Source organism: Acipenser ruthenus, unplaced genomic scaffold, assembly GCF_902713425.1.
Source record: "Acipenser ruthenus unplaced genomic scaffold, fAciRut3.2 maternal haplotype, whole genome shotgun sequence".
NCBI classification, from domain to species: domain Eukaryota; kingdom Metazoa; phylum Chordata; class Actinopteri; order Acipenseriformes; family Acipenseridae; genus Acipenser; species Acipenser ruthenus.
Genome location: NW_026708051.1, coordinates 100,001 through 122,457, shown reverse-complemented (window position 1 = coordinate 122,457; position 22,457 = coordinate 100,001). Strand labels below are relative to the sequence as shown.

Below are 22,457 nucleotides of genomic sequence, written 5' to 3'. Positions count from 1 at the left end.
TGAATCTAAATTTAAACCAAAAAAAAAAAATGCTTCTGAATGTCATTTTTCGTATATTTCACTGGCATCAAACCAGTCATTTATTTTGCTACATTTTGGCACAGGAGATTTTCATACAACAGTCGTTTTAAAATGGGTTTAAAATGCTGCACAATCACACACACACACACACACAGAGCAAGAATCCATGCACACATTTGCAATCATTTAGATAATTTATTTTCTGCTAAAATGACATATCTTTTTAAGTTTGTAAAGGTACGTATTTTGGTTATTTTAATTTATTTTTCGTTTAGATTGTTTTAGTGGTGCTAACCACACAAAAAAAATCCCCCAAGTCCCTTTGCTTGAGTCATTCTTTCACTTCTTTATACCGTGGGAGATTTGGATAGAAACAACCGATATGTTTATTTTAGAGGAAAGACCAACGTCTTCCACACAAGAGACACAAGGGCAAGGGGAATTATTATTGTGTGTAATAAGAGAGTAGACTTACACCATAAGAGACACGGAGAAAGAGGTTACCTAGACAGATAGACGTTTTATATTAGCGAGAAAACAGAGTTATTTTAGAGTAAAAGACAGGGACATGGGTGTGGCTGTACAGATCCATTTATAAATACGACAAATGGTGAAATAAAACAATCGATACACTTAATTGAAATGTCATTTTAGCATTACACTTTCTATACTTTCTTTCAAGGAGAACATTATTTCATTCGCTATTTAGAAAAGATTTATTTAAAAAAAAAAAAACATGCAACATCCACTTCGCAAAACATTCGTCAAAACTGATGCAGGTCGTTTGAAAGGAATGTTAATGTCAACAACAACAAAAAAAAGCTGCCTTGGAGTCATTAAAACCAAACTAAAACTCAGCAATATACAGGTCCCCTTCATTTAAACCCATTGCAACAAATGCACATCATCATTAATCTACACTAAATTAAGAGAAAGGGGGCTCCCTCCAGTCCAGGGCAGGCTTGAGGCATGGACACTGAACTGCTCCTCCCCTCACTCCCCCCCCTAAGAGAAAAGGTGCTCCCTCCAGTCCAGGGCTTGCTTGAGGCACGGAGACTGAACTGCTCCCTCCCTCCCTCCATCCCTCACCCCTCTAAGAGAAAGGGGGCTCCCTCCAGTCCAGGGCAGGCTTGAGGCATGGAGACGGAACTGCTCACCCCATAAGGGAAAAGGGGGACTAGAGGTATGGAGACAATTCATCACAAAAAATATTAATAATAAAATAAATAAAATCAGGTTTGGGGTCAATTCCTGTTTTTCAATTCCATTTTAAAATCAATTCCCAATCCCAGTCCCCTTCGAAGGAACTGGAATTGATATTTTAGAAACATCGTAATAATTGTTGTGATCGTTCAACTGCTTTCCTTTGAAGCCAAATTTAATTGACTAACAAACAAACAAACAAACAGCAACTTCGATTGGAGTCATTTGTTGCCACTGCCTGTGCGGAATCTCATTTTAACAGAATACCGCAACTTGCAATTTTGATCAACGATGTGTCAGAATCGGTTTTAAAAAAGCTACTGCAATTGAAAACCAGGAATTGACCCCAAACCCTGATGTGGTCCCTCTCTCCAGTGCGTCCTTCCATTCTGTGTTCCAGGCGATACACCCCCATCTCCTTCCCACAGAGCAGCCCCATACTGGGCGCCACACTGCAGGGGTTACTGTCTGTCTGGTTCCCATCATTCAGAAAGATACAGTCAAAGGTTTTTTTTTTGCCCCATTTGCTTCAATGCCAAGATCCATTCTTGACCGGATGTTGTAAGTGGCTGGCAGCATTGATCACGGTCTGTCAGGGCCAAGTTGAATTCTTGAATCCCCAATGACGCTCTCTTAAAGCTCAGCAGCAATGATCTTCTTGGTATAAAAATAGGCAAGCAGCTCTAGGCTTATTCCTTGCTCAAGGTCACCACATTGTTCTCCGTGCTGGATAAGACCAAACTGTCACCTCTTTATGCAGGGCTCCGATGCTAGGTCATGCAGCTTCATAGTTAAATCAGAGGTGCGCCGACCGGCAGACAGCGCCCCCCTACGGGCTACACCTCCCCCTGCGTTTTTATTTATTGGTTTAGAAAGTTAAACTTCAAGGATCGTTTCAGATTACTTCAGGAAAATCGTATTGCAGATTTGCAGTTCCAAAACCCGGTTCTTAATTTGTTTAGCCGAACCAATTAAATAAATCAGCCTCCAACTATCCAGCCCCTTAAGTAGTTCATTATCTGTTAAACCTCCTGGAGGGGAGTGGAATGGCCCTGGGATTGACTGAACACCCCTGATCTAGACATTTAAACTCAGCCCTCAGCCCTATTTCTATTCTGGTGTGTCGTTACTGGAACTGATTGTGGGACACTGCAAGCTTAGGATCTGAGGATCTTTCTTTCTTTCTTTGGAAGTTGGTTCTGAAGCAGGGGATCGAGGGAGGTGGAGGGGCTGAGGGTCTATATTTATTTTGAAAGGAGCGTTTCTCATTTTTGGAATCGAAGAGGGAGTTTAGAAAAGGGGGCTACCCCCTATAAAGTTCATAGAGAAATCAGGACAGAAAGATTGAAAAATAAATCCTTAAATAAAGGGAAGCTAGAGGCTGCTAAGCCAGAGACACACAAGCAATTTTTTTTCTTGGCAACCCAAACTGACAATGGTCAACTGGCAATTGAGTTGCCAGAAGAGACCACTGCTTTTTTAACAGCAATTCGGTTGTCCATTTCTTTTTTTTTTTGTCTCGTCAACTAGAATTGCCAATAAAAAACTGCTTGTGAATCTCCAGGCTTAAAGATGAAGGGTTTATAATAGTGGTCACTGTAAAAGGAGGCCCCAGTGGAAAAGCGACATGTATGATGGGGGGGGTACCCCAGGATTGCTACTTGGTGTGAAAGAACGGGGCTTGGAACGAAGGAGGAGTTTTAAAAGTCTATTTGTTCCTCTCCTCTCTCACGCCTGCTCCTCCTTCTTCTTCAGTGAAATGCGTTTCTTCCTCGCGGCGAGCATCTCGTAGAAAGGATCCACACTGACTGCAGACCTGCCAGGAGAGAGAGGGAGGGAGGGAGAGAGGAGAGAGAGGGAGGGAGGGAGGGAGGAGAGAGAGGGAGGGAGGGAGAGAGGAGAGAGAGGGAGGGAGGGAGAGAGGAGAGAGAGGGAGGGAGGGAGAGAGGAGAGAGAGGGAGGGAGGGAGGGAGGAGAGAGAGGGAGGGAGGGAGGGAGAGAGGAGAGAGAGGGAGGGAGGGAGGGAGAGAGGAGAGAGAGGAGAGAGAGGAGAGAGGAGAGAGGGAGGGAAAGAGAGAGAGGGAATGTTAACGATCCACTATTATAGCAAAGTAGGCCGTCTTTCACTCCTGGTCTTTGCTTCAAAACCCTGTTCTAAATCATTTAACTGAACCAATTAAAGTATACAAAGAAACTACAAAGTGATCTCACATGAACGCCCACACCAGAAACCATAACAGTAGCACAGTAGTTTTTCTTGTTAGATTTCGAAATGACACATTTCTCAATGTGTCAGTTTTCCATGAAATATATGGGGGAAAACTACAAAGCGGTGGCATGTAATTCGAGATGTTAACGCAACGTTATTCAGCAGGTTGCGTTCGACTTTACGAAGCACAAGGACTTCATTCTGCAGGGTGATGATGCTAATCTTTAGCTGCAGACCCAGCGGCCGTGAAGACAGACAGAAGCTCACTTGATGTTTTTGATCCACTCGTCTTTCTCCTCCTGGGTGGGGGCTGAGATCCGATAGACGTTGTGATTGCCCTCCACCACCCGGCCGTCCGCCTCCGTCTTACACGCCTTGATCAGCTGACCCCGGTTATTAGGAATATACAACTCGAAGCAGTTCTGAAACACACAGGGAGAAACACGCCTTCAAAACTGAAACCACCTCCCTCAATCAGCTGCACCTGCTTATTAACAAACAACTCCATATATCCTGCAGGAACTCAGGTGTGAGAATCTCAATTTCCACTCGGTAATCAGTGATATAGAATCAACAGGCGCTCATGTGTGAAAATGTTAGACCGTTTTTTGCTTAAATCAGGCATCTTAAACAGCTTCTAAAAAAGTCTCCTGCGTTTGACCGCGTGTGGCTCCATGTTCCTTTTCTCTCGCTGTTTGAAATGAATTTGCACGTGTGGCTTATTCAAGTCATCAATTAAAATCAGACAATCTCCGATTTGACTGACCAAGATTTTCAGTTCCGGTGGTTTTGATTTCATACGCTCAACAAAATCTAACACTACAGAAGCAACGAGGCGTGTTCTAATAAACGAGCACATGGCTGAATAAAAATAAAAGGGTCTTGTGTCGTGTTGTATTAAGCACCCTATGGATCAATACAAGTTGCTCATTGTCATACTGGGAGATGCTATGTGGGATAAACTGCATTGACTATATACATTATAAAAAAAGGAATGGAATTCTCACTGGTTTCCTGGGATCTTCCACTTCTCGGATACTCAAATTCTCCAACGGGATAATCCCTCGAGGTTCCTTATCCTGAAAAAACAAAACAAGGATTCCACTGACATGCTGGAGAACACTCGGAAGGATTGTGAACGAAGGCAAACATGGAACAAACTGCTTTGTTAAGCTAGAAGGATGAGACCAGATCGTGTTTCACATCTGAACAACGTTCACCCATTTATTCATTACAAAAACACCAGGATAGGCAACTGATCAGATTACCCAAACCCCTGGAGGAAGCCCTCGGACTGATTCATCGATGGTTCACAATGATCCTGGAGGGACTGGAGCGACTTACAACTGTTACAAGATGTCATATTTTTACATACAATTACCCATTTATACAGTTGGGTTTTCACTGGAGCAATCTAGGTAAAGTACCTTGCTCAAGGATACAGCAGCAGTGTCCTCCACCGGGGATTGAACCCACGACCCTCCAGTCAAGAGTCCAGAGCCCTGACCACTACTCCACACTGCTGACCTCGTACGCATCTCATCTCAAATCCGTACCTCATCAATCAGCAAATGCTTTCTCTCAGCAACCTTCAAATCACTGAATGTTCAAACGGAAGACTAACAGAACAAGGTATGTATTCTCTAGTAGGCTCCTACATGACTAGTATGTTTCTGTTATCTTACTAATTATAACAGAAACGAGTCATTCAGCTGTCGCTCCAATCAGGTGCAACCAACCGCTAACTACTCTCCTTTACAAGGTCACTGTGTTTCACTCTATACCGTATTTTATTCCTCGTACATTCCTGCACACGTTTTATCACATCAATCATTCTAAGTTACCTCAGCAGCCCTGCTTCTGCCACAGCCACCTCCAAACTGCTTTAACATGACCAACGCATTTTCTTTCATGTGATTACCAAGACGTTTCCACTCTGCAACACTCTTGGGAAAAGAAAGAAAGTGTTCTCACCGTGGTGTACTCAAAGTAGTAGAGGCAATTGTCTGTCAGGATGAACCAGCGTCTTTTCCACGTTTTCACGCGACCCCCTGTCGACACAAACAAACAGAAAAAGTCACACACACACCCACATCGCCACAGCTGTCAAATGCACAAACTCAGAGTGATCAGAAAGCATCACCACGACTGAATGGAAAACTGCATGCTGGCAGGCAGAGTGAGGGACAGGAGACTCCACACAGACCCAGATTCTGATCCCCCTGTGAACTCGTGCTATTTCCATAACAAAGTTTCATCGTGATTGGATAAGTAACTATCTATCAATCAATCGATTTATATAAAAAAAGTAAATAAAAGGGGTACACCCCAGCTCCAACCCCAGCTCCAGCTCCAGCTCTAACCCCAACCCCTGTAAACTGGCAGTCTGTATAATCGTGCACAATTCTCCGTTCTCAAACGATGTCCAGATTAGACAGTTCTTACTGCATTGGGTTTGTTTTTTCATTAGTTTTTTTTAAAACGTATTTTGAGAGCCTTCAACATGCAAAACATTCTTTGACAAACACTGAAGATTAATAAGCAGTTTAGATACATACCTCCTTAAGAGCAATCAGTAGAAGAGAGAGGAGAGAGGGAGAGTAAGGCGGGAGAGGAGAGGAGAGGAGAGAGAGTGGTAAGAAAGGGAGGGAGAAAGAGAGAGAAAGAGAAATATTAGTCACATTAGCCAAGATCATGCAGAAATGTATACCACAGTGAAAGCACAGGACCAGACAAACCACCCCTTACAAAGACGTCATAATTAGTTACTTTTATACACAACTGAACCTCAGAACAAAATATGAAACCCAGTTTGGTTTTCGTGAAACTGTATTGACCTTTAAAAAACGTTTTAAACTGGATTTAATTCAATCGAGACAAACTGAAAATCTGAAACGTATTCAGAGCCTTCAGACGAAAGTCCTGGAAATGAATTTATTGATATAAAAACAGCGTACAGACTACGACAGGAAACTCAGTGAAACAAACACAGAATTTATAAACAGGATTTTTTATTTCCTGTGCCCCACTTCAGAAAACACTGAAGATAGTAAATGTAACCCTTCTCAATGTATAAAAGGACATTTTTAAAATATTTTGTTACAGCCTTCATCGTTAGTGATCTGACTGCCGCGTTTTGGAAACCAAAGAATTTCTCGCAAGCATCTCGTCTCAAATCTGTACCTCACTGCTGCAAATGCTTTCTCTCAGCAAACTTCAAATCATTGAATGTTCAAACGGAAGACTTTAACAGAACAAGGCAACAGCGACGCAGCAGGAAAGGTTGGGTCTGTTGATCTTGGCAGAGAGAAAAGATTGAGCTCTTTGTGTTGTGGGTTTATTGTTAAGGAGCACAGAGCTATGTGCAAACGCTCAGCATCATCTAGAATTTAAGGATTGAGACAGAATCAAAAAACATTTAAAAAATACATGAACATAATGTAGGTTTTTTAATTAACATCATCATGTAAATCAATGAAATTACAAAATGATATAAAAAAAAATCAATACCGGAGCCATAATAGCAGTCCAGTAGTATTTCATGTTAGATTCAATTTGTCAGTTTTTTCTGTTACTTATATAGAAAACTACAAAGCGCTGGTGTGGAATTCAATATGTTAACAAGGGAACATTATTCAGCAGCTTTCATTGGACTCTATGAAGCTGAGGGAGTTCATTCTATATAGAGGGGGTGGAATTCAATATGTTAACAAGGGAACATTATTCAGCAGCTTTCATTGGACTCTATGAAGCTGAGGGAGTTCATTCTATATAGAGGGGCTGGAATTCAATATGTTAACAAGGGAACATTATTCAGCAGCTTTCATTGGACTCTATGAAGCTGAGGGAGTTCATTCTATATAGAGGGTGATGCAAAGCGTTTGCCTTTTCTTTAATTGATTCGAAGTGTAATTTGAATGTAATCTTTGTCCAAAAGCATTCCAGTGGATTCTCTCTCACTCTCTCTCTCTCTCTCGCTCATCTCTCGCTCTCTCATCTCTCTCCTCGCTCTCTCTGTATCTCTCTCTCTCTCTATCTTCTCTCTCTCTGTATCCCTGTATCTCTCTCTCTCTCTGTATCTCTCTCTCTCTATCTTCTCTCTCTCTGTATCCCTGTATCTCTCGCTCTCTCTGTATCTCTCTCTCTCTATCTTCTCTCTCTCTGTATCCCTGTATCTCTCTCTATCTCTCTCTATCTCTCTCTATCTCTCTCTCTCTCTCGCTCTCTCTCGCTCTCTCTCTCACCCAGTTTGAGGAGCCAGCCCTCCCGGTCAGGGTTGAAGAAAGTGTGCGTCAGGTCATTCCCATCATCCTCGGGGATTTTGAACGGCTCGTTCTTGATGCTGTCGTAAAGATTCTGACAAAGAAAAAAAAGAGAATTGAAAGAAAATCTAAATCATGGTACTACATCCATCCACCCATCCATCCATCCCTCCCTCTCTCTCACCTCCCCTCACCCCCTCACCCTCAGCAGCTCCTCTGGCAGGTCCCCTCCCTCGTTGATTCCTCTGTTCATGGAGATGAATCTCTCCACCCCCGGCTTGTCTCTCACGTTGGGGTTGTGCAGACTGGTGTTCAGCATGATGATGGCGAACGACAGAACATAGCAGGTGTCTGAAGGAAGAACACTCAATCAGAACCCCCGTGCATTCTCTCATAACTGGGCAACAGGGCTAGTCAGGGGGAAAACACTGACATTTCAAAATAGTGAGTGGGGTGGGTGTTTAGTACCTGTACTCTGAAAGACACCGGGGTTGCAGTGACAGTATCGCTGAGCGAATGCTTCCATCATCCTGTCGATTTTCTGTGCCTCCCCGGGCAACCGGAAACTCCAGAGAAACTGTCTGATGTGGGAAAGAAACACAGAAACAAATCAGCTTACATTTATTACTTATTACGATTAAAGTATTTGACAGACGCCTTTATCCCAGGCGACTCACACAGGAGTCACAGGGCAGGGTTACAATGCAAGCTTCATATTTAAACACAGTGCGGTTTACAGCCAGTGCAGATAATAATAACACTGCTAGAATACAATATGAACTCCTTTGAGTATACTTGAAGACAGGATTAAAACCCATGATTTAACCCATGAAGCACCAGATTCATTTTCTTCTTAAAAAAAAAAAAAAAAATCACAACAGAAGCTGTCTTTATTATTTTTTCACGTCATTTTGATACATTCTAAAATCAGTATTTCTCTGCTATTCTTTTTAAATCCTTCGTTTTGGGTACAGAGCGCCGCGTCCTGTTTTGAGGACAGTCCAGTTAGACGCGGTGCTCCTGTAAATCAGAGCAGTGAAATTTCACACCGGCTGTGAAAAACACAGAGATCCATTTTAGGCTTCAGTTTTGTTATTTTATATCGAGGTGTCGTCAATGCCTCTGAAGGGCTGGGCAGCGTTTGCAGAATTAATAACAGTTCAGTTCAGACTTGACTTTTGCTGGTTAACAAAATGAGAGCGAGTTACCATAACAACACAGTTAAAGAGAAAATGAAAAATAACAGGGAGAGGAGACCAGTTTAAAATGTCACAGCCTGTCCCTCGAACGAGGACCTCATGAGTTAATGGAAAGCTGACAAAATAAACCAGGTTGTCACGGCGATCAAACACAAATTCGATAAAGAACCCGTCGCTGTGCCAAAGCTTTCAGAAGCATGCCTCATTAAAAACAAGGCAAACGCTCAGGGCGTGCGATCTCACAGTAATATCACAGCAACATACCGAGCAGATCTGAGTGCAGTGAATAACTACAGAAGAGACCCCTGTGTTAATCTGTGTACGTTCTCAGGACCGGTTACCCTGCTAACACACACACACACTGTTCAAACAGTTTGCTTGGTTTCTTCATCAGACCACAACAGCGCTCAGGTATGCAATCGGGAGATCTAGTCTTACGAGGTACAGAACTTTTATAAAATTTTTTTTTTTTTTTTACCCGTGACAACCACAAGGTGGCAGCAAACAACTAGCAGTAAAATTACACACCGCTGGGAAACAATAATACAGCCGTGTGCAAATGTATCAGAACACCTCCAGATGTGTCATTGATATCCTTTATATACCCTACCTGCATGAAAACACCTCAGGGTGTGAGAATTTCAATCTCCGCTCAGTAATCAGGGATATAGAAACAACAGTGTGAAAATGTTAGACCACTTTGTGCTTTAATCAGGTGTCTTAAACAACTTCTAAAAAGCCTCCTGCGTTTGACCGCGTGTGGCTCCGTGTTCCTTTTCTCTCGCTGTTTGAAATTAATTGCACGTGCGGCCTATTAAAGTCATTAAATCAAACAAAATCGCCAATATGCCTGATAATTTTCTTCCAGATTTTCAGTTCCAGTGGTTTTGACAGAAGCGATGGGATTCGTGACACGTTTGCACACGGCTGTGTGTACACACCCAGAGATGACAGCACATCAACACGACACACCGACACACAGACAGCTTGCTCACCTGAGCGCTTGCACCAGATTGAGGTCTGTGAACTCGTGGAGATCCACAAACGCATGGAGGACTCGGATATTGAAGTCGTCCCTGAGCAAAAGAACGAGACATTATTATTATTAGTAGTAGTAGTAGCATTAAATGAGTCATTTAGCAGACGCTTTTGTCCAAAGCGACTTCCAGAGACTAGGGGGGGTGAACTCTGCATCATCAACAACTGCTGCTGCTGCTGCAGAGTCACTTCCAATAGGAGCTCGTTTGTTTGATGTCTCATCCTGAAGGACGGAGCACAAGGAGGTTCAGTGACTTGCTCAGGGTCACGCACACACACAGGGAGTCAGTGGCTGAGCTGGGATTTGAACCTCCTGGTATCAATCACTTCTTATTAAACTCAAAGTGAAACCTGGACTGGATCACACTCAGGTGTGTCTTATTAAACTCATAGTGAAACCAGGACTGGATCACACTCAGGTGTGTCTTATTAAACTCATAGTGAAACCAGGACTGGATCACACTCAGGTGTGTCTTATTAAACTCATAGTGACACCAGGACTGGATCACACTCAGGTGTGTCTTATTAAACTCATAGTGAAACCTGGACTGGATCAAACTCAGGTGTGTCTTATTAAACTCATAGTGACACCAGGACTGGATCACACTCAGGTGTGTCTTATTAAACTCATAGTGAAACCTGGACTGGATCACACTCAGGGGTGTCTTATTAAACTCATAGTGAAACCAGGACTGGATCACACTGCTATGCAATGGGGATTCTCTCTGCTGTTCCCAGCCCAGCTATACGGAAGACGGTCAGGGTACCTTTCACCGAGATAATCCCCGATCGCAGTCTTGTTGAGCCCCTCCCCTTTGTACAGGAACTGAGCGATTTCTTCAGCTGTGTGGCACAGCAACTCGTTTTCAACCAGGAACTGAATACCCTGCAGACACACACACACACACACACACAGAGACAGGTTAAATACACAGAGAGCTGAATACCCTGCAGACACACACACACACAGAGACAGGTTAAACACACAGAGAGCTGAATACCCTGTAGACACACAGACACACAGAGACAGGTTAAATACACAGAGAGCTGAATACCCTGCAGACACACACACAGAGAGAGCTGAATACCCTGCAGACACACACACACACACACACACACAGAGCTGAATACCCTGCAGACACACACACACACAGAGACAGGTTAAACACACAGAGAGCTGAATACCCTGCAGACACACACACACACAGACACACAGACACACAGAGAGCTGAATACCCTGCAGACACACACACACACAGAGACAGGTTAAATACACAGAGAGCTGAATACCCTGCAGACACACACACACACACACACACACACACAGAGCTGAATACCCTGCAGACACACACACACACAGAGACAGGTTAAACACACAGAGAGCTGAATACCCTGCAGACACACACACACACACAGAGACAGGTTAAATACACAGAGAGCTGAATACCCTGTAGACACACACACACACAGAGACAGGTTAAACACACAGAGAGCTGAATACCCTGTAGACACACACACACACAGAGACAGGTTAAACACACAGAGAGCTGAATACCCTGCAGACACACACACACACAGAGACAGGTTAAACACACAGAGAGCTGAATACCCTGCAGACACACACACACACAGAGACAGGTTAAACACACAGAGAGCTGAATACCCTGTAGACACACACACACACACACAGAGACAGGTTAAACACACAGAGAGCTGAATACCCTGCAGACACACAGACACACACAAACAGAGACAGGTTAAACACACAGAGAGCTGAATACCCTGCAGACACACAGACACACACACACACAGAGACAGGTTAAACACACAGAGAGCTGAATACCCTGCAGACACACACACACACAGACAGAGCTGAATACCCTGCAGACACACACACACACACACAGAGCTGAATACCCTGCAGACACACAGACACACACACAGACACACACACAGAGCTCAATATCCTGCAGACACACAGACACACACACACACACACACCTTTTAGACCCAATTATTTTTCTTAATCAATTTGAACACATCATCATTGATTCATTGATCAAAGTTGGAATGAGCAACTTCCCCTAATAATAATAATAATAATAATAATAATAATAATAATAATAATAATAGTCACCTTTTTGGGATCCATGTTGAACTTTTTTCGACCCATGGCCACATGACGGCTTTTCTGTAACGTTTTGCTGAGAAAAAAAAACTGTTAAAACTCCCGATCGATCTCTCTCTCTCTCTCTCTCTCTCTCTCTCTCTCTCTCTCTCTCTCTCTCTCTCTCTCTCTCTCTCTCTCTCTCTCTCTCTCTCTCTCTCTCTCTCTCTCTCTCCAGTCCCTCCCCCCCCTCTCCTCTCCTCTCCCCCCTCTCCTCTCCTCTCCTCTCCTCTCCTCTCACCTCCCCTCTGTGTTGCTCTCCAGTCCCTCCACTTCCATCATGGCCTCTCTCAGCTCATCTTTAAGTCTCTGGATCTCCAGCAGCAGAACACCTTTCCTGCGTCGAATCTCTTCAAGCTCCAGGCGCTCCTCCGAGCTGAGATCCCCCGGGACTGAGAGACACAGAGACAGGGAGAGACAGACAGACAGACAGGGAGAGAGACACACACACAGACAGACAGAGAGACAGACACGGAGGGAGACAGAGACAGCTTAATCAGCCACAGTGTGTACAGGTAACAAGCTCAGGTGTGCCTTATTAAACTCATAGTAAAACCAGGAATGGATCAAACTGTAACTCAATAATGACATGAAAACGAAACCTGCCTGTAATGTGTAGTAAATACCTCTGTATTATTTTAAACGGTTTCTATAGCACCTACAGCACTAAACATATGTTTAGACTACTGAGAAAACAAAACCATGAACACAAATGTTTGACAAACGTTAACTTTGAAAGAACATTATTATTATTATTATTATTATTATTATTATTATTATTATTATTAACCTAACTGTTACACTAACATGTAAACTGAACTCGCCTATAAACGTTAATAATCTGCCACATTTAAATAACTACAACAATAACCATGATAATTATACTAACTATTATTATTATTATTATTATTATTATTATTATTAACCAAATTTCTTTACAGCGAATAATCGAAAACTGGTGTTTTATTTACATTGACGTGATCAGCATTCTCATTTACAAATTACAGATTTACAGACAAAATAACATGCATATTATTATTATTATTATTATTATTATTATTATTATTATTACAACAACGTCAATACAATGTACACGATGACATGAGTACAGGACATATTACACAATCAATGAGAGCGAGCTGTCAGTCACCTTAACTTCATTTCAAGCATCATTAAAAAAACAATAGGCTATTATTATTATTATTATTATTATTATTATTATTATTATTATTACTACACAATAGAATGGACACATTGATCTCCACATCATCGCTCGCTATACAATAACACAGTATAATACAGCAGTGCCGCATCTTGAAATGCACCGACACCAGTAATTGATCGAGTATTGAGGCTCGGGTTTTGATTAGTAGCTATGATAATAACGCAGTCTATTGTCAACAAGAGCTAAATGAATTATTAAAAACGTTCTGATTTCCTTACATTACGCCAATAAGGAAAACCCGATCCAGCATTGCGTTGACGTACAGTAGCATTATCATTAACATGAATAACGCCTGTAGTTTACAAACGAGGTACTGGAATGCGGGGTATGCGTTATTATAAGGGCTGCTGACAACATGAGAATTCAGGGCACGCGTATTAATGCAATAATGTTAAAAATAACACCAAGAATAGACTTACTAAAATCCAGATCCTCCATCGCTGTTCTCTTTCCCGAGTCACTGCGGATTCAACCGCTTTAAAACTTTATTCAACGCCCCGTCGTGGACACTCTTGCAAACAAAGGGAAAACGGGAATGCGGGGATACGCCCATCCCTTTGAAATCCTCACAGGAAAGTGGAGTGAAGCCAGGCGTCGGCCACCTTGCTAAACCAAATCAGATTGGCGTTCTAGTTGGGCGGCGACGCGCAAAGGAAGACATTTTGGTAAAGAAAGCGTCTATTTTGCGGGAGGAAAACTGTCGGGGACGGGCCGCCATCTTGGTAGAGGAAAGTGTACACTGGCAGACATTTTAGTAGAGGATATATTACTATTCCTATGCACATGTGCAATTCTAATTGAAACCGGCAGGTGGCAGCCAAGGCACCGATAATATTTCCTATTGAATTAATTGTGTTCAATACAAGAGGGGCTGTGTTTTTTTTTTAAAGAGATGAATTAAGAAATTTAGAAAACTAATATAAAGCGAAACTGAATTCCGAAACGCAGTCTTTTCTTTTCTCTTTTTTAAAAAAAAAATACAAAATAAAGAAAAAATCTGCCTCCGAATCCATCCTGTCCTGCTAAGATGCAGCTGAATAACAAAACGCACATTGATCGGTTTCCATCAGCGCCGTTCAGCCGCCTGTGTAAATGACACACGCCGGCCCGGAGGTCTGTCGGTTAATAGAGACATCGTAGAACAATGACGTCACTCCAGGGTGTGTCATTGATATCCAAACTACAGAAGCAATGGAACGTTCTAAATAAACGTGCTCGGGGCTGTAGTTGTGACGTTTAAAAGCCCCAACAGAACCCCCATCTGCACTGCGTGTTGCGTTCCAGAGACTCCCATATAATGTTTGGTATAGGAGTATAATACAATGCCGTGCCCGTGTGGGGATCTCTATAGCTGAAGCCAAACCCAGAAGCCTGATTGATTGATTCGTGGAAACTTCTCTGAGGGCAGAGAGAGAGAGGAGAGAGAATTACTGTAAGATACACGTTTGAGCAATGAATGAGAGATATTTTTGCGTTAATGGCAACGCCGTGCGCAGTTACTACGCTCCGTCTCAAACTGAGTCAACTAACAGACGCCTCTTTTCTCTCTCATTTGCATATCGAGGGTGATTGGCCAGGCTGGGAAGTGACATCACCAGGTGTCAGCCTGGTCAGAGAGGGGTGGGAGGGGATTATATCTGATAGAGGGATGGAGTGAGCGAGAGAGCGAGAGAGAGAGAGAGAGAGAGAGAGAGAGACAGAGACAGGAGTGATGCTATACTGAACCTATAGCATCCATTGAGACGTTTCTAGTAACACAGCTTCTAGTAATTATGTCACTAGAACTTCACTATACAAACGTAATGGGATGGGGTATAACAATTCTTCTTAAAGAAAATCTATATTTTAGTGTCGTTCGGGTAGCTTCAGATTTAGGACCGCACCAGTGATCCTAACCCAGAGGAAAATGAACACACATTCAGATCAAACCCCCCAAAGTAGAGAGCAAAATGTTTGTTTTAGACTCTTGATTGTTTTATTTCTATAAGCTAGCTTCTTTCTTTAACAATTAAAACCATGTATTTTGATCTCTTTTAAATTTCTGTTTTGATTATTCTGTGTGTGTTGGGGGGTTGGTATCCTCGTGATGAAAGGTGCTATAGAAATCTGTTGTTGTTATGCCTCAGGGCCAAAGTAAACATTTATGTATTTATTTATTTATATATAGAGAGAGAAGGAGAGAGAGAGAGAGAGAGAGAGAGAGAGAGAGAGGAGAGAGAGAGAGAGAGAGAGACAAAGCGACCCAGAGCATCGACTCTGCTGTACTTACCGCAAAGCTGATCAAATGACTTCAACAGAGAGAGAGAGAGAGAGAGAGAAATAGTTCTAACAGTTAACCAACGCAGAACATAAGAGAGAAAGGGGTGAGAGTGGAGAGAGAGAGATATTTGTTTGGGATACAAACATGATAACTAATCATCTGACAGCGTGAGGTAAGAAATCCCTCTTTACTTGACTGTTATTATTATTATTTATATATATATATATATATATATATATATATATATATATATATATATATGCTTTACCTCACCTCTCTGTGCTTTACAATGCTTCTCTATGCTTTACCAGACCTCTCTGTGCTTTACAATGCTTCCCTGTGCTTTACCAGACCTCTCTGTGCTTTACAATGCTTCCCTATGCTTTACCAGACCTCTCTGTGCTTTACAATGCTTCCCTGTGCTTTACCAGACCTCTCTGTGCTTTACAATGCTTCCCTATGCTTTACCACACCTCTCTGTGCTTTACAATGCGTCCCTATGATTTACCGTGTTTCGCTGTACTTCAACACATTTCACACACAGTAAAACTCATTTTCTAGAAAGCAAAATCGAGTTTGATTCTATTTCTTTTTTATATTTGGATCAATTATTTTGACACAGTTGTTCTTCCCAATTTGAAATGCAAAAGGCAAACCCAAACTTATCTTTTCATTCCCCAAACTAAATCAGAAAATGTTACCCAAGCCATACTGGTGTCTGACCAGTAGGGGTTGCTGTAGAGCAAACGACAAGGTAACTATTTCCCAGACAACTCCAGGGGAGGGCAAAGGTCAATGTAGTGTTCCAACGGGCCTCCGTTTAAGAACCTCAACTTGGGACAGCCGCTATTGGAAATCCACCATCAAATCGAATTCTTCAAACAAACAGCATGTGGTAGATACAGCCTTGTGCAAATGTATGAGAACACCCCATTGCTTCTGTAGTTTTGATTTGCTGTGTGTGTGAAATCAAACCACGGGAACTGAACATCATGGAAAATTGTCAAGATGGGCAAAAGTCCTGAGGTGTTTTCATGCAGGCGGGTATATAAAGGATATCAATGACACATCCTGAGGCGTGCCGATACATCTGCACAATGCTGTACACGATATGTCAAAAACACTTGCACAGCTTTTAAATATGCTTTTATTATTTCAGAAATACAAACACAGCCTGGTTTTCACAGTGTATTATTATTTGTATGACACAGTATCTCTGCTAACTGTGTTGATTGAAAGCGAATGACCCAGAAAGTCATGTGGTCAATACCTGATCAATTGCTTTCTCTCTGCGATTGAGCGACCAATGTTGCTTCATAAAGCCAAACTTATGCCCGATTCTTCTGAATCACGTCTCCACAACAGCTACCGCGCAGAATGTTTCATGCAACTGTTTATCAAATATTCAAAAGAGAAAAAAAAACTTCAAAGTTACTGTGCAATAAATAATTTAGTATTCAGCCAGTGTGGTGTTTGAGTGCGTGTGTGAGGGAGCAGTTCAGTCGCAGTGCCTCAGCCTGCCCTGGACTGGAGGGAGCCCCCTTTCTCTTATGGGGGTGAGGGAGGCAGGGGGCAGTTCAGACTCCATGACTCGGGGGGGGGGGGGGGGGGGAGAGAGAGAGAGAGAGAGAGAGAGAGAGAGAGAGAGTTTGAGGTTTATCTAGAGATTACAAATGACATTGAGATCATATGTACATCTGGAAATCCTTAATCCTCCTTCATAATATCTTAATATGGAAACATAATCATGGACTAAAGTCAGAGGGAGAGATAGACAGGGAGAGAGAGGAGAGAAACACAGAGAAGAGGAGTGTGACGAGGGGAGGGAGGGTGGTTAAATTGAAATGGAAAATGTTATTTCTAAAATCTTTGTGTGTTTAGAGAGTATTACTTCTAATCAGCTTTCCTCTTTATATAAGAGCACACTGTATGTGTGTGTGTCCAAGCTGTCTATCAATCAATCTACCATCTACAGAACACACATACACACATACATACATACACACATACATACACACATGCATATATGTACAGCTATGGCCAAAAGTTTTGCATCACCTAGAACTAGAACTACAAAGCACTGGTGTGTAATTCAATATGTTAACGCAACATTATTCAGCAGGTCTCACTGGACTTTTTGAAGCACAATGAGTTCATTCTATAGGGTGATGATGCAACACTTTCGTCTCGAACCGTATCTATAGCTGTGTGTGGAATTCAAACCCGCTTCCATATCCTCATGTCCAGGTCTGACATCACACAACTTTTGATATCTCGAGACAATTAAATTCCTTGCTATTTATAACCAACACACACACATACAAACCACTTCAGAAAGTCCCGAACAGACTCCTGGAATATTTCAAACTTGTGAACTAACCACTTGACACCTTTTTTTAGCAGGTCTTGTGATGGGAAAGGGTCGCTCCCTAATTTGTACATCCTTCACGCAATGCTTACTGTGACTGGATTGTATTTCTCCAGAACCACTATAAATAAGGCTGGGTTACCTTCACAGTAAAAAAAAAAGCTTATTTCACGGTCCAACAATAGGTAATTTGAGATTAAATAATACATCACGTCATACAACAAATGTTGCTAAATATTTTAAATGCTACTTTACAAATATGCTGAATTTTAGAATAGTTCGTTTTTATGTCAACCTTTTGAAGATTTTCACCATCTGTGAATGATCAAAGTTAAAACATAAATAAATGTAAAAAATACAAATGTTTTAACACATGAAACATCCCCTTCTTGTACTGGACAGAGCGATCTTTAGCCGAAATAGATTTCCCATCGTTGTTGCAGCCAGTGTCTTTTTTTTCATTGAAGACATTTTAAAGAAAGCGCACAGCTCTGTGCAGTCGTGTGTTCAATCATTTACTGGAGGAAGCAAACTAAACCGGCTGCCAGGTTCCTGAATGCAGCGTGACAGGCAGCGCCTCAATCAGGCAAACGTTTGCTGTGTTTATTTTTAAGTGATATTTCAGAAATGGGAATTTTAACAGGAACTACATTTTACACAGTGGGTACATTTCACGGAAATCGGGACATCCGTGAGAGAAATACATTGTTCACTATAAACGATGTGACTATTGCCCAGGTGTCTTCTCTCTAACAGTTATCATTTTCTTTCTTTTCCTCTCTTTCAGGGTGAGATATACCCTGGATTTTAAAAACCAGGGTTCATCGGCCAGATTGTGTCCCAAACCTTTCTCGAAAACCAAAGCAGGACATCAAATCTCAATCACCAAGGCTTTGAAAACGGAATTGCAGACCAATGGAAGCGATGAGTTTTGTTTTCTTTCTTTGTCAACCAGAGTGACTAAACTGTTTTATCAGACACTGTTCAGGCTAAACAGCTGTTTTTAAAACAGAGGACTGGAATCGCTAAGCCAAGCAGATCAAAAAGGATTGCTTTATCGAACGCACAATTATTTAGTTTTTTTTAAAGACTGTGTTTGGATAATAAATCTAAGTTGTCTTCCCTGTTAAAGTGCAACAAGTTCACGAGAACAAAATGTGTTTCACTCCTCAAAAAAGACTGAAAGGTAATTATATGCGGAAAAGTAACCAGAGAGTGTTTAAATAGGTAACTTGCACATAGGGAATAAGACCGTTTTTTTTTTTTTTTTTTACTTTAACTAGGGCAGAAATTGCCATGGAAACAGAATACCAAAAACAAATATTTCAGGAATGAACTATAAACAGGAAAGAATCACATAAAGGGGGCGGCGACCGTTCGGTCTCCCTGAGCCGCCAATAGAGACATAAGCCTTGGAAAAAAAAATAAAAAAAGATCTGTGACTTTTCACAACACACGAACATAAGAAAAGTTTGGGAACGAGAAACAGGCCAGTTCAGCCATCAAGACTCATCCCTCCATTAGCGTCTCCCCTACTGTGGGGTTAAAGTTCATTTAAAAAGCACAGAATCTTGGATAACGCATCAAAATCACGTCAATAAGCGGCCGAACCAAACTGCCCGCAATGGCAGCCGCCAGAGTGAAGCGGCGTTTCAGTGTCGTGGTGGACACGCCCCTCGACGAAGAGGAAGTGATGAAACTCGCCCAGAGTTCCGGCGAGGCGGGAGAGGGCGGAGCCTGCACGCACGCCAGCCTGCCCTCGCGCAACGGAAAAGCCTTCTCCCAGGGAAACGGGGACTGCAGCCCCAGCGGTTCCTCACCGGACCACCGGAGGCAGCAGCGAGCCCGGAACCGCTTCGTGCGAAAAGACGGCCGCTGCAACATCACCTTCGTGAACGTGAGCGAGCGCGGCCAGCGCTACCTCACTGACCTCTTCACCACCTGCGTGGATATCCGCTGGAGGTGGATGTTCGTGCTGTTCTCCCTTTCCTTCCTGCTCTCCTGGCTGCTGTTCGGCTTCACCTTCTGGCTCATCGCCTCGGGCCACGGCGACTTCGGCCCCCGGCCGGCCCCGCCGGGTGCTCCCGAGCCCTGCTTCCTCCAGGTCACCACCTTCACAGCGGCCTTCCTCTTCTCCCTGGAGACCCAGACGTCGATCGGCTACGGTTTCCGCAGCGTGACGGAGGCCTGCCCGCTGGCCGTGCTGGCGGTGGTGCTGCAGTGCATCGTGGGAAGCATCATCGACGCCTTCATCATCGGCGCCGTCATGGTGAAGATCGCCAAGCCCAAGAAACGCAACGAGACGCTGGTGTTCTCTGAGAACGCTGTGGTGGCGCTCCGGGACGGCAAGCTGTGCATGATGTGGAGGGTGGGGAACCTGAGGACCAGCCACTTGGTGGAAGCCCACGTGAGGGCGCAGCTGCTCAAGGTGAGTGGAGCGGGCTGCCTGCCCACGTTTATCAAGGCGTGCGTCCGTCCCTGGGGATGGGGAGTCTGCTGCTGGATAACCACTCAGACTACTCAGAAAGTTGTTGCCCGCTTAATCTTCACTCAGACCCCTTACTTACTTACTAAATACCCGGGTATCTCCGAATAGATAATAATGGTCTCCTTTTTAACAAATATGCTAAATACTTTAATTGCTCACAAGTAGAATGGTCCCACAGCACAGCTGGGGATGGGGAGTTTGTTGCAGGATAACTTCACTCGGACGACTCGCTCATTAAATATCTTAGTATCTCTGAACAGATAATTGAATAGAATGTTGAACAATTAGAATGCTGGTAACCATGGTTTTGTTGTATGTTGAATATGAATAAAGGGGGTTTCACGAAACAAAATGTGAATGTTTGTTTCTCAATGGCATAAAAAGTCTATTTGTTTTATCTAAAGCATAAAGGTCACCCATTCTCTGCTTGAACTGAAAAATAAAGATCAGAGAAAAAAAACTGTAAATTATCTCAAAAACAAATATCGATTTTAATTGGATTTTAATTTACTTGATCAGCATTGCGGAGGTTTTACAGAACACAGCTTTCGGACAGATAACTTCACCCTGTGTAAGAAAAACAAAATCACACACAAGAATCACACCGACGGGTTTGTCATCCTTACCCCCGCCTCCTCTCCAGCCACGCGTGACCCCAGAAGGAGAGTACCTTCCCTTGGACCACGAGGACATGAACGTGGGCTTCGACAACGGCACGGACCGGATCTTCCTGGTGTCTCCTGTGACCATCGTCCACGAGATCGACGAGGACAGCCCGCTGTACGAGCTGAGCCAGGCGGAGCTGGAGCAAGAGGCCGACTTCGAAGTCGTGGTCATCCTGGAGGGCATGGTGGAGGCCACAGCCATGACCACGCAGTGCCGCAGCTCCTACCTCAGCCACGAGATCCTGTGGGGCCACCGCTTCGAACCCGTGCTCTTTGACAAGAAGAACCACTACCAGGTATGCTGAGAAACCCTGTGAGCACGCGAGTCTGTGAGCGTGTGTCTGTACAAAGGTTTTGCATCGCCCTATAGAATGAACTCATTTTGCTTCATGAAGTCCAATGAAAGCTGCTGAATAATGTTCCCTTGTTAACATATTGAATTCCACACCCTCTATATAGAATGAACTCCCTCAGCTTCATAGAGTCCAGTGAAAGCTGCTGAATAATGTTCCCTTGTTAACATATTGAATTCCACCCCCTCTATATAGAATGAACTCCCTCAGCTTCATAGAGTCCAATGAAAGCTGCTGAATAATGTTCCCTTGTTAACATATTGAATTCCACCCCCTCTATATAGAATGAACTCCCTCAGCTTCATAGAGTCCAATGAAAGCTGCTGAATAATGTTCCCTTGTTAACATATTGAATTACATACCCAACACTTTGGAGTTTTCCCATATACTTAAAAGCAAAACTGACAGAAATGGAAAAAAAAGATCTAAATAAAAGATGTAAATGATGATGATATATATAATGTCTCAATCATAAAATTCTAGGTAATGCATGTTTATTTTTAGGCACATGTAAAATATTTTTGCACAGTGTTGTTAAGTACACAATTGTATCAGAAAAGGGAAGGGTTAGGGTTAGAGTCACAATTATATCATGCAAAACGATTTCCACATTAAGTACATAGTCTGTATTGTATTGTGTCTGTATTGTGTATTGTATTGTCTGAATTGTGTGTGTGTGTGTGTATTGTGTCTGTATTGTAGTTTGATTGTATTGTATTGTCTGTATTGTGTCTGTATTGTATTTTGATTGTATTGTATTGTCTGTATTGTATTTTGATTGTATTGAATTGTCTGTACTGTGTGCTTGCAGGTGGATTACTCCTATTTCCACCGCACATATAAAGTTCCCAGCATCCCCAGCTGCAGTGCAAAGGACCTGGCCGAGCAGAAATACATCCAGACCTCGCGCGCGTCGTTCTGTTACGAGAACGAGGTGGCTTTGATGGATCACAGCGAGCTGGAGCTGGAGCTGGTGACCCCGAACCCCAGAGCCGTCGA

The 22,457-nt window shown here is 42.9% G+C and overlaps 2 protein-coding genes across 3 annotated transcripts in view; one reads left to right on the top strand and one right to left on the bottom strand.

Annotated features, from left to right (window-relative positions):
- Positions 1 to 2,500: 2,500 nt before the first annotated feature.
- LOC117410125 (cytohesin-2) lies at positions 2,501 to 14,355 on the bottom strand. 2 transcript variants are annotated; one of them, XM_034016552.3, is made up of 12 exons: positions 13,744 to 14,351; positions 12,341 to 12,491; positions 12,070 to 12,136; positions 10,700 to 10,818; positions 9,890 to 9,970; positions 8,164 to 8,276; positions 7,898 to 8,046; positions 7,678 to 7,789; positions 5,408 to 5,484; positions 4,441 to 4,512; positions 3,701 to 3,855; positions 2,501 to 3,040 (listed from the first exon to the last, which is right to left on the bottom strand). In XM_034016552.3, exons 1-12 carry the CDS (start codon positions 13,760 to 13,762, stop codon positions 2,953 to 2,955), a joined length of 1,203 nt encoding a protein of 400 aa, XP_033872443.1. In that variant the 5' UTR covers positions 13,763 to 14,351; the 3' UTR covers positions 2,501 to 2,952. The 2 variants fall into 2 exon arrangements, 1 of the variants encoding a protein (XP_033872443.1); XR_009322800.1 differs by lacking the exons at positions 2,501 to 3,040; positions 3,701 to 3,855 and adding an exon at positions 5,992 to 6,815 and having other exon boundaries at positions 4,492 to 4,512; positions 13,744 to 14,355.
- A 1,245-nt stretch (positions 14,356 to 15,600) lies between these two features.
- Positions 15,601 to 22,457, top strand: part of LOC117409984 (inward rectifier potassium channel 2) — an 8,280-nt gene continuing 1,423 nt past the window's right edge. Inside the window, exons 1-4 of the mRNA XM_059019694.1 lie at positions 15,601 to 15,756; positions 18,740 to 20,380; positions 21,084 to 21,401; positions 22,270 to 22,457. The exon at positions 22,270 to 22,457 is cut by the window's right edge and continues 1,423 nt beyond it. Coding sequence (XP_058875677.1) covers positions 19,577 to 20,380; positions 21,084 to 21,401; positions 22,270 to 22,457 — 1,310 coding nt within the window. The 5' untranslated portion in view covers positions 15,601 to 15,756; positions 18,740 to 19,576. The remainder of the gene's footprint in view (positions 15,757 to 18,739; positions 20,381 to 21,083; positions 21,402 to 22,269) is intronic.

What these genes read in the sequence shown, in the direction of transcription:
- LOC117410125 (XM_034016552.3), bottom strand. An exon ending in GGGGATTATCTCGGTGAAAG is followed by an intron (nt 9,971 to 10,699) that starts GTACCCTGACCG and finishes TCTTTTGCTCAG; the next exon opens with GGACGACTTCAATATCCGAG. An exon ending in GGGCTGGCTCCTCAAACTGG is followed by an intron (nt 5,485 to 7,677) that starts GTGAGAGAGAGA and finishes TTGTGTCGACAG; the next exon opens with GGGGTCGCGTGAAAACGTGG.